At 38.2% G+C, this 17047-nt stretch overlaps 1 protein-coding gene and 1 long non-coding RNA gene across 3 annotated transcripts; both read left to right on the plus strand.

Moving 5' to 3' along the window:
* The first annotated feature begins 2338 nt into the window (after nucleotides 1-2338).
* Nucleotides 2339-8025, plus strand: LOC128501987 (uncharacterized). 2 transcript variants are annotated; one of them, XR_008355076.1, is made up of 4 exons: nucleotides 2339-2378; nucleotides 5857-5969; nucleotides 7162-7213; nucleotides 7971-8025. It is a non-coding gene; the product is annotated as an uncharacterized LOC128501987 (long non-coding RNA). The 2 variants fall into 2 exon arrangements; XR_008355075.1 differs by lacking the exon at nucleotides 2339-2378 and having other exon boundaries at nucleotides 5735-5969.
* Nucleotides 8026-9271: 1246 nt separating this feature from the next.
* ZDBF2 (zinc finger DBF-type containing 2) lies at nucleotides 9272-15920 on the plus strand. The gene is made up of 3 exons (XM_053471541.1): nucleotides 9272-9364; nucleotides 11373-11500; nucleotides 13138-15920. The coding sequence occupies exons 2-3, from the start codon at nucleotides 11400-11402 to the stop codon at nucleotides 15845-15847; spliced, it is 2811 nt and encodes a 936-aa protein (XP_053327516.1). The 5' UTR covers nucleotides 9272-9364; nucleotides 11373-11399; the 3' UTR covers nucleotides 15848-15920.
* Nucleotides 15921-17047: the final 1127 nt, after the last annotated feature.

A 17047-nucleotide genomic window follows, 5' to 3' on the forward strand; every position in this document is an offset into this window, starting at 1 on the left:
TGGATTCAGCACTGGAAAAATATACCACTTTTTTATTTTGATTTTATTTTATTTATTGATATTTTCTGGCTCTGACGTTACATCTGCTGCTACCAAATGCATATTTACAGGACTTTATGCAGCATGTCCCTTATAGCCAGGATCCTTCTTAAAGATTGATTTGGAATCATCTTATCATCCAACATTGGAAGTTGTAACACCATGTTCTCCCTGTGCATTTTTGTAGGTTTTCTTATTACTCTATATGTGTGCACAATATTCAGGGTATAGAACCATATAGAGTTTACCAACCCCTTCAAGTACTAATTGATGTTGTCAATTATTATTCGTGTGCAGTGGAGTCTGTCATATTATTTTTTCTATGTAAGAATACAAAAGACCAATTACCAACAAGGTTGATCCCTAATAGGGCTTCCAAATGAGAATGGCCAAGTTGGATACTTAGTTCTTTGAACAAATGTTTTCGCTATGTATTATGGAAGTTCATTCATAAATCAAGACAAAAGCCGTTAAACCATGACTGATGACCCCGCAGCCTTCATGACAAGATTAGGAAAAGAGTCCCTTTTTGATTGAGGGTTGATGCTGTATGGTTATGATTTAAATGGTTAGATCTTCTCTTGAAATCAAATTTCCAAGGTAGAAACAACAGGGGTCAATATGTTGCATAGTGAATGTACGCTTGATGAGCCATAACATTTTGACCACCTGCCTAATATTGCATAGGTCCCCCTTATGCTGTCAAAACAGTCCTGACCGGTCGAGGCATGGACTCCACTAGACCTCTGAAGGTGTGCTGTGGTATCTGGCACCAAGACGTTAGCAGCAGATCCTTAAAGTCCTGTAAGTTGTGAGGTTGGGCCTCCATGGATGCATCCTGGTGCCATGTATCCTCCAGGTAAGTGACACAGGCTCCCCGGGACGTCCATGTGATGTAAAAGAAAACGTGATTCACCAGACCAGGCCCCCTTCTTCCATTGGTAAAGTTCTTATGGTCATGAGCCCATTGTAGGTACACCCTGACTGGTCTGCAGCTACGCAGAGGCATATGCAACCATCTGTGATGCACTGTGTGTTCTGACACCTTTCTATCAGAACAAGCATTAACTTCTTCAGCAATTTGAGCTACAGTAGCCTATCTGTTGGATTCCACCACAATGGCTAGCCTTCTACCCCCACGTGCATCAATGAGACTTGGGCGCCCATGGCCTGGATGCCGGTTCATCGATTTTCCTTCCTTGGACCACTGCAGACCGAGAACACCCTACAAGAGCTCCAGCTCCGACCTAGTTCTCTAGTCATCGCAATATGGCCTTTGTCAAAGTCGCTCAGATCCTCACGGTTAACCATTTTTCCTGCTTCTAACACATCACTGACACATGACATGATAACAAGATCAGTGTTACTTACTTCACCTGTCAGTGGTAATAATGTTATGGCTGGGCTACCCTTTTCAGCTAGCCCAGTGCGCTGGAAACACAGTAGTTGGAGGGGGAACTGGGGAAAGCCACAAAGACGCTACCGCAACCTCCGACTTTCTGCGTGGCGACCCAGAGAATCAGTGCTTATATGACAACCCTATTTGGTGGCGACATCTTAATGTGATTTTTTTTACATGTTTAAATATTGATTTGTTGTGAACCCTATCCCGTATCTTTTTTAAGTTGCCACTTTTCTTTTTGCTGCTAACAGAGGCACGTCTATGCCAGTAGTTCCAAACCCAGTCCTCATGGAACACTAAAATCGCAAGATTTAGTAATGTCTTCATTCTGTTCCAATGAGAGCCTTGGCTGTGAATTACAGGGTTTTACCCAAGTGGTTTCATGTGACTTTAATACATATCAGTTCTTATTTACTTACATAGGGTGGTAAAAAAGCAGAATGTATTTTATTTGTTTTCATTGATAGTCATATATTTTTCAGTCTCTATATGCATAACTTTTAGGACTCTAGACACTGACACCGATACAGACAAAACATTACGAGCTCTTAAGAAAGAGGGACAAGGAGGCAGGGATTATAGATTGCAAAGAGGAACTATCCCTACGAAATAGGGACACTTGGGGGGTATTTCACACACTAAGTGTAGGCACATTAGTTTTGTTTTCCCTTATTTTTTTTATATAAATAATGTTTATGTAAAGGCTGCACTGGTTATCCCCACATTTTATAGCCATAATCCTCACAACATGACTAGGTTATTCCCTTTAATAGAAATACGTATAAGATAGTTCTACGAAAGATGTGCCGCCGATCCGCAGGAAAGAAAACACCTCCGTTCTATCCACCGGACAGGACGCGAACTCTATGGTGTGAACTTACAGCGGAAGCGGAAACTATTATTTCCGGAACCGTTGGAAAGCCTGGAAGGAAAGTAGGTGAGGGGGATTTAACAAATGAAAATATCGGGATTTCCTGCTAAAGAAAGTTTAAAAATGGGGGGCGCGGCATAACGGAAGCACGTAAAGCCGGGGTCGGCGCTCTGTGTCTCGTAACGGGGCAAAGTTCATTTGAAGGAAGTTCTGGGTGTTTTGTGTGTGTTTATATTTATATATAACACACTCATACACCATTATTATTTACCCTCTATATAGCGCTGGCCTATTCCGCAGCGCTGTATCATATACAGATAGCAACATAATATCTGTTATGTACCGGACGTGTCAAATAATTGTAATGGAGGTTCATTGAGATGCCACAATCATGTTTTTTACTGTTAATATTACTTATTGCATGATATAGCGCCTTCATCGCTGCACAACAGGATTTCTTCTTTGAACACGGCTATACGATTTACATATGTGTTTAATGTGGCTGACATTGCAAATCCTTATATTAAACAACCACTTTTACTTCTGTATTGGAAAACAATTTAGGATGTTACTAATCAGTTCTCCAAGGCAGCTGGTCGATTGCAAAGGATCCGCAGATATAATAAAGAAGCCCGTGTAGCCAGGAAGACCCAAAATGTGCTGGGTCACCAGAGACCCCTAGGACCCTGGCTCTCGGAGTATCCTTATGTCGACCAACTAATGCCAGATTGTTTTGTTTCATGGCGGCCACTCAGTTCAAGTATTTACATAGTTATATAGTTACATAGGCTGAAAAAAGACATGCGTCCATCAAGTTCAGCCTTTCCTATATCTGTTAATTTGTTGCTGTTGATCCAAAAGAAGGCAAAAAAACCCCGCTTTCGCTCTTCCCAATTTTGCACTAACCAGGGAAAAAAATCCTTCTTGACCCCAAAATGGCAGTCAGATTTCTCTGTGATGCATGCACATAATCTATTTCTGCTTTGAAAAAGGTTAAACGTCTACCACCATTACTATTGTATAGCAGAGAGCCATTAGCTATGTCTATACGTCATCAGTAATTCATTATAAAGAGCAAAAATCAAGACAACCATCCGTTTATTCATTTAAATTATGTGGCATACATGTCGAGCACTTGCGCATATATATTTATATATTTTAAAAAAAGCTACGTTTTAATACATATATATAAAGACAGAAATCTATATTAAGTATTGCTACACACTGAATGGGGCCTGTAATTGTATGGTAATTATATACTCCTGTATGAGAAAAATTGTTTCCCCAAAATGTTGTTTTGCAAGAAAAGCAATTGAAATAAAATTATCTACATAAAGAACGTGTTTATCTCTTCTTTTTCCCCATTAATTTTATTTTAATCTTTTTCCCATAAAACTTCTCATTTCGAAACATACAGTTATGTTCTTTGAGGTAAAGTTTTATTATGGTCCTGTTTATTTAAAATCGGCTGCCTTATGAGGACAGCTCCTTCAGTTTTTCGTTTGTGTAGATCATTCACTGGAGCCTCAAGCTCTCCATACCAACAATATATAAAACACTGAAGTCAAACAGGAGTGGTAAATACGCATACAATTAAGCAATACCTTGCAGTAACATTTGTCTAAAGTCTTTTGTTAAATCATTTGCAATCTTATTTTGCTAAAGGCAATTTATCAGTAGTGATGAATGAAAACAAATATCCATGTGGCTTGGACTATTCTGAGTCTTTATTTATACTCTATTTAAAGCGACACTGGTTTGATTATTTTTATCAGTTAAAAAAGTTGCTCTAAGCATAGCCTGTGTTCTAAAAAAAAAAAGAAAGAACAAAAAACTAATATATATATATATATATATATAAAATTCTGGATTTAACGAAAACATCTCCTGCATGGAAGATAGCTGGGGGCCGGAGGCAAATGCATATGAAGGTATTGTGTAGAATTTTCCACTTGCATTTGCTAGCGGAACATTTAAAGGGACCTCTCAGGTATATGCATTAAGGTGCCTTAGTTATGTAGAGGGTTTGGACTTTCCACATGTTTACAAGTGTCAAATTCAGCAGAGCTGACGGGACAGCTCCTTTGTGGAATCGTTCAATGTAAGTGGGTGCCCAAGGAGCCCAGCATCTGGAGCAAGTGATTACTAAATTAGCTAAATCTTTAAATTCAAATATTAATAGTGTGAAAATATACTTTTTGAGCGCCCCAATTTACCTCTATATAAAGGTTCTCATATTATTTAAATGGGATCATTTGCTTATTCTCATCTCAAAAGACTAATGATGAAAAACGATGAAACTACAAACCAGATCTTCATTATATCAGATTGCAGATCAACTACAAAAAGTTGCTTCTGCCTGTTATATTATTTGCTGTAACACATACTTGTAGTGGCGTTATACATTTATTTGTTAAGTGCTAACTGTAGAATACCTTCTCATGTTGCCTCCGGTGCTGCAATGAGCCCTTCACCAGTCTAAATGCAAGAGAGCAGCAAGTTTCTCTTCCAAGAAGGGCAAATCCAGCCTTTGAATAATTAATACGACCTGACAACTTTTTTCTTTGCAGCACAAATTGAGCCCTATGTCTAATCTTTACATGGCATGCACAAAAGCTGCTTCAGAAAAAGACTTAAATTCACCAAAGGTAATCTAGTTATCATCATGCCCGTGTAAAATCGGGTCGTTCTGAATGCATATCATCAACATCTCTATCATCATTACCGGGCTGGCATTGCTATCTATATATAGCTTATGAATGTCCAGCATTTTTACTCCTAGGCAGATAAGGATACCAACCATCCCCAAACCCAATGCATTAAGGCCATAGCTTGGAACTCAAAACTCAGGGGTGTTTTGCAAAAAATGCAATTGGCTCCTTCTTCTCTGGAGAAAACCGATTCACCATCTGGTCTCCTCCTTTTTCCACACCTGAAGTGGTAATGAGTTTATCATTAGTTGAACCATTTTAACGTAAGAAAAGGCACCAAGTCACGGTTTTTCAAATACCAAGTTAGTTTAAAGTTTAGTTTAGTGTACATTTTTACTCTGCATTTACCATGTGCAAACTCATCAGTGGTACTCCTCTTATTATGTATTATCATTTAGGTGTATTTTCGTCAAATATATAAACAAACAGCTTGAGAGATACATGTCGTTTTTGAACTCTTTGAAGATAACTTTGTCTCAGGTTTGGAAATAACCCAGTACAGTCATAAAAATATGGCCTTCTTCAAGCCTTGGGTTGCTTCTTCGGGTTGTTCAAAGAGGAGAAACTAACTTTGCAGCATCAAAAAACGAATGCAGGCTTACCTGCCATGTAATAAGGAAGATTATTATTTGACTTCACAAGAAAATTGCAATTTCCTTATTGTCAGAAAATAAATAGTGATGCGTTTTAGTGGATTGTCAAATCCCATTTTAACCTGACCTTAAATAAAACAATTTTAAAAACAATATAAACACAATTCTGTCTGTCACCTCTTACTTTATGCAGTTTCACAGGTTGAAAAGAATCATATCCCCCTTTCTCTTGTGTCACAGGTACCCCTCAGACATGATAGTTATCCCAAGGCTTGGATTGCTTGACTTCTGCCAAACACAGTGACAGAGTGAAAACCTGTTCACAGAAAGAAGCCTTGTCAAAGCGATCCAAGGTAGGTGTCTGTGAGCGAAAAATGCATTTGTTTCAGCTTGTATATATGACTGGCTGCTGCTACTCCCATTTATTTCAATCACTTACATATGCATTCTGCTTCCACAGTTATATGACACAGAAGTCTCATTTTCAAACCCCAGTAACTAAAGAATCCTGCATTGATTTGCATGTAGAACTTTAATAAGCATTCTTCAAAAAAGAAAAAAACCCACTTATCTCAGGTAGAATCTGCAGCTCTGCAGCTTCTCTCTTCAATGGTCCAACGATTCTTGCCACCAAATGGCTGCTTGACGTTCAGTCACAGTTGTCTGTGTGCATCCTGCAAACGTTCACCGGCAGCGGGACGCGCACAAACAACAACCGCCGCTGCTGCCGGCACTTCCGTCGGAGCTTCTATGGTGGAGCACTGGAAGGTCATGTGATGCTGGCGCTCCGTCATAGAAGCCCCCAGAGGAAGAAGAGGATCCGGGTCCCCTGCAGCGCTGCGGGGGATCTGGATCTTAGTCTTGTAATCAGACCTCTATTTGAGGTCTGATTAGAAGACGACCTCGAATATAAGACGAGGGCTCTGAAAAAACCATGTCTTATAATCAAGCAAATATGATAATTATTTTTCCCCATCAACTTTAGTGAGTGCATATCACAGTACTGTACTTACGAAGTACTTTGATGCGTTTCCTTTGTTGAAGAGGCTGGGGTGCTGAAGTATTTGTAACATTATAATAAATGATCACAAGCATTTTTAGATGAGTTCCTACAAGAGGTGATAAACTCCAAGCCCCAACAGGCCAGGATCTTTGGGTATCCCTGCTAGAATATAGGCACCTCAGTAAAACTGATGAAAAGGATAACATCACTTGTATTCATGTTAGGATACATCACACACTTATTTTCCCCCAGTAGCTTAATTACCCCCAAAGCAACAAGGTTGACGGCTCTAATTACAAAAGTGTGCTGAATTTAAGTCCAGCATTAGAAACTCCCTTCCCAGAAATAATGATTTAATCATAAATGTCACATTTATGATTTTTACCTTGGTTGTCATGGAATACAAAGCAGGCACAGGTTGTTACCATTGGCATTGAAAAGGATTTGTAAAAGTTGTTACTATGTGATTTAACCTTCAAAAAAGTTTGATATGTGTAACCTGCACAAAGCTGTGATTATTTTGTTTCTGTTTTCTTACGCAGATGTTTGAAAAGAGAAAGTCATCTGATGAGTGTTCATCTACCCCACCACAAGGTAACCCTGTTATCAAAAGAACGGAAGGATGGAGTTTAAAGGGACACTTCAAACATCATATGCATTCTATTGATTACGAGACCCCTAGCTAAGTGCCCGGCAGGAGATGTGTTCAACATTCTTCTGTAGTCACGGAAACTACATTTTAAGTACCTTTGCAAACATTGTGATGTATGGTAGTGTTGAATTTTGATATCCATCATCAGACCTTAGTGAACCTACCAGTGGATACGATAGAGCTCATGTGTACAGAAATTGCAGCATACGTATATATACTACTATTTATAAACACTGGTCTTCCCAATACCTACTTTATTGGATTTAAGGCATTTCTAAAGAAACAACATTGAAAACGTCATTTCTTGTACTGTTGAATGAGCTCACCTTTCCCAGAATTAATTCTTCACTTCGATTTTGCCTCATTCATAATTTTTGCCCAAGAATGTGTCGTGTATCACAAATATCAGCATTGATAGTTTGTTACGGTGGAAACAGAATAAACGCCTTAAAGGTTTGTGTGTGTTGTTATTTATTATGCAATTAAACCCTCAGGGGAAATACTTGGCTTACTAGAGAGTACAATTAATGTTTTTTCTAAGTGGAACAACACCCTTAAGTTGCAAAACTAAAAAGAGAATAACTTATAGGGTATGCTTTCCACTTGTTTCTCTTTCAGAACCTATGGTTCTTTTACTTCAACTTTACTCTGCATGTAGAGACCTTGTGTTTCATGTTTTATATTTTCTTTTTCATTCAGGCACTTGTGGAAAGCAAACGAATGAGGAAAATGTGAAGATGGAGAGCCCCAGCAGGTAAGCGATTGATCATTTATTTTTATTAGTATTAACAGTGCTCGAAATGTAAAGATGATACCTATTCACCAATGCTAGGTTTAAATGGGTACTAAGTGCTGAAATATTCTTTCCACCTCTGTTTTTGTGCAGCATTGTTCCATTATCAAGGGTATCAATCAGTACATTATGTTTTTTTTTAACAAGAGATGTCTGCATGAAATTGAATAATAGACATAATAAAGTTATGATACATGCCCTGCATCCAAACCTATTTATCATAAATGGTATGACTTTTATTAAATAATACAACTTGACAAGACACTACTGTCCAGAGCGACTTGAAGTCATTTTTAGTTTCAGAAAGACAACAAAAAGGTACAATCTTTGTACAAAGCCCTTTCATTCCCAGACATATTTTTTGCATAGGAGTCTCATTCTGCTTAGATTGTAGGCAGTTGTGTTTGTAAGCAGCACTCCCTTCCCCAAGATATTGCCACCTTTTAATGATGTGCTCGGGTGCGTAAGATTATTCTGGGTATTTTTTGGCATAGACCTCCTATAGTGTAGTTTGGGTTGTTTCAAGCAGGGGGGATCCAAAGCTTGACCTCAGGAGGGGCGCTCACATTAAAACACACACATATAAACACCGACACGCAACACTAACACACTGCAACACATGCACTCATACACACACGCTAACACGCTCAGACACATACACACTTGCATACACAGACATACACACACACACTAATATACACAGACAGGCACAGACACACAGACTAAGATAACCACACACGAACACACACACATACACCAACATACTCAGACACACAGACTAACACACACATCTAGGCATCCACACAGACAAACATATCCAAACCGAGACGCACACACTAACATAACCACACACACTTACGCTAACACAGCTAGACACTAACACGACCAGGCACTCACATTAACACAACCAGATGGCCTGACACAAACACGCACACTATAACATACCCAGACATGCAACTCTCTTACCCTGAGAAGCTTCAGACTGCCTTCAGACCCCATTGAGCCCTGCCTCTGCAAGCGGTCCTCTGGTGTATGTCCTGTGCCAGCCCCACCTCTGTCTATAACATAGTAAGAAATTGTGTTATTTATATTTGAAAAGATATTCTAGATACTTAAATCCTAGATTGAGTGTTTAGTTTCTTATATTGTTCATGGTTCCTTTAAACACTTTCATGATAATATATAATCATCTTTTTATTTTAGTCAAGTCCCGGAACTCTCTGCAAATGGTTTACCCCCAGGGTATTACAGACAAGGATACTGCAATTGCTGCCAAGTACATTATATCAACCTAGAAAAGGTATGATTCTATCTTCACTTTATCACACTAAACTGCTAGAGCTGTGAACAACCAGCAGAGAGGGATACCGCACACCAGTGTTTTTGTTTTACTTCATTTTTTTTCATTAAACTGTCCTCATCTGCAGATTTTATGCCATTGTTGCCAGTCATGTGATATTGTGTGTGACTTTCCCTGCTCAAAATACCACACTTTGCCAATTACCGTGTTTGCTCGATTATAAGACGACCCCACAAAATTTTAATATAATTTAGGAAAAAAAGAAAAAGCCTGAATATAAGACTACCCTATAGGAAAAAAGTTTTAATAGTAAATATTAATTCATGTAAACTATTTTTTCATATTTAATAAAAACTGTGATTGAGAACAATGCATTTCTTGTTTTTATATCCTTTTCTTTGCCAACTTGCCCCCAATTACGTACATCTGCCCCCATATATGCCTTATACCCCTATATGCCACTCTGCCTCCCTGATATGCCACTCTGCCCCCCTCCCCCGACTTAGCAATACATCCCCAGACTTGTCCCCCTTGCTCCAGACTCCCTGCTGTCTGGTATGACTGAGCACCAGAAGGTCATTTCATGCTGGCTCCTCTGCAGAGTTGCAGGGGATCCTTCTTTCTGGCAGCCAGTGAACGTCTGCACGATTCGCTTAGACAACCTCCGCTGCTGCTGGTCGGCACTTCCGCAGGAGCTTCTATGGTGGAGCATCGAAAGGTCATGTCACACCGGTGCTCCGTCAAGAAAGCCCTGGCAGAAGTGCAGAGTAGCAGCGGAGGTTGTCTGCGCGCATCGTGTAGAAGTTCACCCGCTGAGGATCCAGGTCCACTGCATTGCTGCGGGCGACATGGATCTTAGTCTTGTAGTCAGACCTCTATGTGAGATCTGATTATAAGACGACCTCGAATATAAGACTAGGGGTGTTTTTAAGAGCATTTGCTCTGAAAAAACCTTGTCTTTATGATAGTGCTAACAAAGTCCCGTTTGTCTAATGAAATCCTTTCCTTTATAGACTTTCATAAGTCAGATTGTCAGGCTGGGTGCTTAAGACCGAGTCACTCTATTGTTCCCCACAAGGCAGTATAATAATGGCCAGAGTGTTGTCTAGTGTATTGGGCTAGGACAACAAAGCTAAAACTCATACATATACATAATATACAGCTGTCTAAAGCATTACGTTATACAAAAACAGGATTTAAAAAAAATGTAAATATAGTAATAAGAAATTCGATGACAATTCCCATTTAAGATAAAATGATCTAATTTATACAGAACGGGATGTGAAATGTGTAAGCTCCTTTTCTTCTGTGTATTTAAGTGGTGTTTATGAAGGCTGTGCTCTGCTTGCCTTTATTTTTTTGTTGTTGTATTACTTGTGGTTGGTTCTGATGCTTGTGGTTTTTAGATGATGAGATACTGATGTCATTGTGCTAACAAGAATAGGCAAGTAGTATTATTTTTCAACACAATGAGCTAAAAGTAAATAAAATATCATTCCTGTTTAATTGCCAGTCTCTCTCTCTTTATAAAATCTTAATAGAATCTCTTTGTACATGCTGACATACAGCGTCATGGTCATGTGGGTTGCAGATGCACCCTTTAAATTACAGCAAGACTTCAGATGTTATCTTTATGGCCCTGCTTAATTTGCTCTGCTGATCAGATCATTAGGTGTACAATACAGGCAATTATTGCACAAATCAAGACTTTTATTATACCGAGTTACCAATGTCTCAGAACAGCTTCTTGATTACCCGTCCTTGAAACTTTCCCCCTGATTTGAGAAGAAATCAAGGAAACCTAGAAACACAAGGAACATGTAAATAAAATGACAGCGTTTAGGCATTTATAACTGATATGATACATATGATAATTACATGGCAATAGTAGGAATATATAAACACTTAGAATTTATATCTGTTCCTCCATATTACCATTTCTTTCTATCACATTGGACCATAAATATACAGCCTGCATTTCTTAATATATGATGTTTCTCTTGTATAGCATCTTGCCTGTGAGCAGCACAAGCAAATGTCCACTTATAACAAGAGCTTGTTCAACTCCAACATTATGATGGAGCGTTTCCTACAGGACGTTCACCTTTATCATCCTCAGAATTATCATGATACCAGGTAAAGACATTTCCTCGTTGTGTATTATTATTATTTTTTTTATTTAAAAACTTCAGGCGAAGAAGCCTAGAAAATTATACCTGGGGGAAGTACATACAGCACTCAGATATGAGAATCATTTAGGTTTATTAAAGTTTGTTGATGGTTTTAGTTTTTGTGACCGGCTTCCTAGGCTGCTGCGTGAGACATTATCCCAGAGACTTGCGAGAAGGGAGGTTCCTGAGGTGTGAGAAACAAAAGTAAAAACTCCCGGCAACTCCTGCTTTGATGCCGCAACATCCCTGCATATGAAAAGTGTAAAGAGGGACCTATTCTAACATCACCGCAGACAACTTGTACATTAAGAAAATAAATCTTTGTACTGGGAGAATAATGCAAGCAGCTGGTGTCCAGTTAGTGTAAATTAATTCCCCTAATTTCTCTGAATGAATGGGTATAATTTACTAACAAGGTGTACCTGATAAAGTGGCCAGGGAGTCTATAAGACACATAGTATTGGGTCTCTCTCTATCTATATCTATATATAGAAACATATTTATTCCATTCACATCGGAAGTTCCCTCGGCATTTCAAAACTTCATTGTAGATTATATTGTACCAAAAATAAATATACACACTACGTGATGCATAAGTCTCAAGTTATAATAACTGTTCATGTGTTCATCAACAAACCCACATCTAATACACACAGTTCACAAGTACCTTTGGGAGTTTAAAGATAAAAGGTTAAATGTATGGTACATCAACACCAATTAAAGTACACATTATAATGTCATTTTATATACACACATAACTTCCTTCCCTGTTTCATCTTTACACATTTTTAGACTGTATCTGTTGACGTTTTAAAGTAAGCTGTGAACAGTTTTCATATACTATTTTATGTCCTTGTCTGCTCGTATTCATAATTAAAACTAAAAACAAAGAGGCGATCAATTTGGACATAACCTAGCAACACTAGCCTTTTTTTTTTATCTATGAAACACAATTGGGATTTTTTTAAAAGGACAACTTCTGATGTTACTTTTTTTGGAATGGAAAAAATATTGTTTTATTTTAGTTGGGTATATTTTGCTGAATTTTTTTTTTTTTTATGCTGACCATTATCATTGTTAAATGCTGATGTTATCATCTTGTGTCATGTATTTAGCCAATTCCTTTTTATATTAATGTTTTCTAGGGTAACAAAAGCCCCCACCATATTTTTTATAATAGAAAATAAAGGGCCCACTTTAGGACAATTAAGTTTCTGTATTTCTATCTGTATATTTATCAAAGTCCTGTATAGATGAACTAGGGGATGTTGCTGTAACGAGTGCAAGTCACTGTGACTTTATCAGCCAAGTGGCTCTGAATAAGAGCTTTGTCAATCGCTCTACTCTTGATGGGACGGTTGTCTGTTCTTCTATTATGTTTGACTTTGACTAAAGCTACAACATACATATGGCTACTTAAATTAGAGTTACATGTGAGTTTCAATGCTTGAAGTTTGTTAGTTAGTTGAGTTATTGTACACAAGTTTGTTTGCTTAGAATTAATTGCCATTGCAGTAGACAAGTAAATGTTGTCTATATATATATATATATATATATATATATATACACATATTCAATATACATATTCCTTTCCTTTTGCAGACCAACGTATGATGACATTCCTGAGGTTACGTTACATTCAAGCTTTCCACAAAATGGTTCTCCTGCTCTGCCACAAGCTCAAGGAAAACAACCAGCTCCTTCTAAAAGAGGAATGCTTGTTATAAATTCTGAAAAGAATTCTGAGACGTGTAATATTAACTCACTCGCATTCATTTACAACTCCAAGAAGGTTGCTTTGAAGCCACCGCACAATGAAAATCTTGAAAAAGGACAATCATCAACAGAAGGAAAGCCTCAGCAACGATACATTAATTGTAACAATTCAGTAGATACATTACCTCAGAGTTCTCCATGTGTAACTCTTAATTATTCTAGTCAGCTAAATGTAAAAACATTTTCTTGCTCTGAAACCCTACAACCGGTGTTAAGTCTAAGGTCGAAGAAAAACAAAATGTCAGAAAAAAATGAAGGCTCTGGTGCTACAGTGACCACAAGGCCCCTGAAAGGTTTACAGAAGAGACCTTTTACTTCCCCAGGTAGCTGTTATAACCTGACATCAGGTGTAGGACATGGCATACAAAGTGATATGAAATCTCAGGGAAAGGTGGATGATGCTCTCAGGAATCATGTTGTGGACAACCACTTGAAAAATGGCAAACTCCATAAAGATACTGAAGCCAACCAGCTTCGAGACAAAGGTGTATGTTTGTGTGGTGGTTATAAATGTATAGTTGAAACCATCGAAGAGGTAGTTTGGAAACACTGCTATGGAAATTCATATAAAAAATCCACGGGTAACGATGAAAGCAGTGTTTCATCATTAAACATCCACACGATTATTGGCAAATCTGAAGATTCCAGCCTAAGCTTTGACTGGGATGTACCAGTGAACTCTGAAGATAATCCATCCAAGTCAGTCTTGAAAAACTTGGATGTGCTCACAGAAACTAATGTTAACCTTGATGAAGACTATAAGTCAAAGCTAAAATGTGTTCTTGACGTTTGTCCAGACAAAGAGACAGATGACGTAAAAGTTGAAAGTGAAGACAAAATTATTCCAGCACTGCCTCATGTGCCTCCATCTTTTGTTGGCAAAACATGGTCCCAAATCAATTATGAGGATGATTTAAAAATTGAAGCTCTTGTTAGGCAGTTCAGAAAGGGAAAATTTCATTGCTACTTTGAAAGTGGAGCTTTAGCGGATGTTGACAGGAAGAAAAAAAGAAGACTTAAAAGTGAAGAAATTGAAAGAAAGATTGGACTTCAAAGTAACGACTACAAAGAGCCAGATAATGATCGTATGTTACCAGTGTTTAGTGATATGCCTTGCCCAGACAATGATTCTGAAATTCTCTCTGTTAAATCTGAGAAAATATTAAGGAGAGAATTTAAACCTGGCCGAAGGACTTGGAGACTTGCTTCAAGATGCCAAATAGTGAAGGTCAGTCATGGTACTCAAACAAGCTTGGTCAATTACCCAGTAGTTAAGAAAAAAGTAATTAAAACTGAACCTGGGCTGGATTCAGGACAATGTTTTATAAATGGTTTTAAGGAGGAGCGGACTCCAGACATGAAAACTAGAATGTGTGCTTTGAAGCTGCCGGAATCCTACACTAAAATTTTAAGCCCTTTACAGCCGAAGACAATGGTCTATGTTCTTTCCCATCCAGATGCAAAGCTTGGCAATGGTAAACCAGCTTGCATTTCAAGACGAGGTCGAAACCAGTTCTCCACCGACAGTAGGGACTCTGTGAATTATACATATAAGCAATCTCCGCTAAAGTATTATGATGCATTAACTAATAGAATCATTAAAACCCCTCCTAGAAGTTCAGTAAGGGGCCTGGGTATAAAAAGCCCCTGTGTTCGGAAGCTGTTTAGGAGCCTAAGTAGTGATGTCAATGTTGATAAATTACAGTTTGAACTGAAAGGATCTGCTTCCTCTAAAAAGTCCTCAAGTAGTTGTTCTTTTGGTTCTGAATGCTTAAATTCGACCAAAGGAAAAGATTTAAATTTTAGTCATCAAGCAAATGGATCCTCTATTACAACAGAATGTCTAGATCATCTGGACAAGCCAAATGCAAACTTTTCTGTATCCTCCTACAACCCCAGTCATTCTAAAAGCCAGGATGATACACATTTCACACAGTCAACCAGTAGATCTAGAAAAAAGGACACAGGAGAAGAGCCTAATGGTCTATGCAAGAGAAAAAATACAAAGCCACCACCGAAAAATATGAATCCAGTGAAAGAACCAAAATGCTGTAAAAGGTCCAGACGTAATCTACGCAAAAAGAAGGGAACTGCAGGACAAATAGCACAAGGCAAGGTATCTAATACAAGGACACAATCGTTAAAAAACCCTTCCATGAAATTTCTGAAATCAGCTGTTCCTTTTGTTCAAGCGCATCAACAAAGGCTAAGAAAAAGGAAGACATGTCAGAGGAATGAAGTGTCTGGCCAACAGCATGTTAATACCCATGAACAATCACAATATATTTCACTCAAGCCTTCCAAGAAAAAGTCAAGCATTTGTAAGCCACTACTGAGAAATTCTGCTCAAAGTAGGTCATTTGACCAACCATACAAGAACACAAGGGGCAGAAATATCATTAGAACTCGAAGTAAAGCCGCAAAATCATTTTCACCTGAATCTCTGCCTCATAAAATGGGCAAGGCAGGACTAAAAGTACAGTCTACTCTTACAACAGCTGACAATAATATAACATCAAGAAAGAGAGTCAGATGAGGCTGCTATTAAGTTCCACTGTGCTATAACTTTTTTAAAGAAAAATAATAAACTATATAAACTATATTTAAAACACTGTGTCCTAGAGAACGGGTATCATATGTTTTTTTACACATTTTATATTTCTTGGGAGCTATTATGTCAAATATTTTATACATCCTGATACTCTATAGAATTACTGTTTTTATTTGATATCATAAATGGGAGAATAGCAAATGCCAGAAAACAGCACTAACAAACCACGAGTTATTTTAGAAATATAGAAATACAGGGAGAGCTATGTTAAATCTTATATTTTATTACAGTCCCATAGGCTAAATGTCCTTGTTATAATTGTGAATATAACATTGCCTTACAGAGGGGGCCCCACTCTGGCATATGTGCCACATATCATCCTTGGTACATAATGTCTCCACCTCAACAAGCTCATATAGATTAAGAGATACTAAGAAGTTTTGTGGCAACTAAAGTACAGACCCCCATGGTGCAAGTAGCCCTTTACAAGAGAGGTCACCATCTAGCCCTTTGAGCTGTGGCCCATTGGGGATCACCCCTGGTCTAGGCCAAAATTTTCCACTGGAAACAGTTGTAGTTGAAAAAGCAGTCTGTTTCTTTGGGGAGTAGCCCATCCCTAGATAATTGTAGGTATTCTTGTCATGAGGATTTCATAACTCTTTAAAATCATATTTTTTATCAAGTATGACAACAGTATGATATTGTTCTAAGTGAAGTATTTAATTGTGGGAAGGTTTGCATCTGCATGTTAGAGTAAAAGCTAAATCTGAGGCTGTACTTGAGCTGAGAATCTCCAGCGGCTGCATTTAGATTAACAATTACAGTTTTTTGTCTGATATTTTTGTTTTAACCAGAATGATCCCTATGGAGACTAGGACTATGCCAGTGGCGCCATGTTTTAGAGGTGCTGCGGGAGGTGAATTGGTGGGGCTTAATGGGAGCACAACCTGTTCCTCCAAAGTTCTTTGACCAATCTTTGCTAGGCCCTTCCTACATTTTTTTTATAACGTGGGGCTCCAGTTTTTTTATTTTGTTAGATCAGTTTACTTCATGATTGTTAGTCAGGTCCAAATACCTCTAATTTGTGAGCTTCTTTAAGGATAAATTGAATCTTCAGATTCTGTGCATATATAAGTATTTAAGACAGTTATACTTTTAGATCATTTTACTCAAGCTCAATGGATC

This window comes from Spea bombifrons, chromosome 7, assembly GCF_027358695.1.
Source record: "Spea bombifrons isolate aSpeBom1 chromosome 7, aSpeBom1.2.pri, whole genome shotgun sequence".
Taxonomy (NCBI): domain Eukaryota; kingdom Metazoa; phylum Chordata; class Amphibia; order Anura; family Pelobatidae; genus Spea; species Spea bombifrons.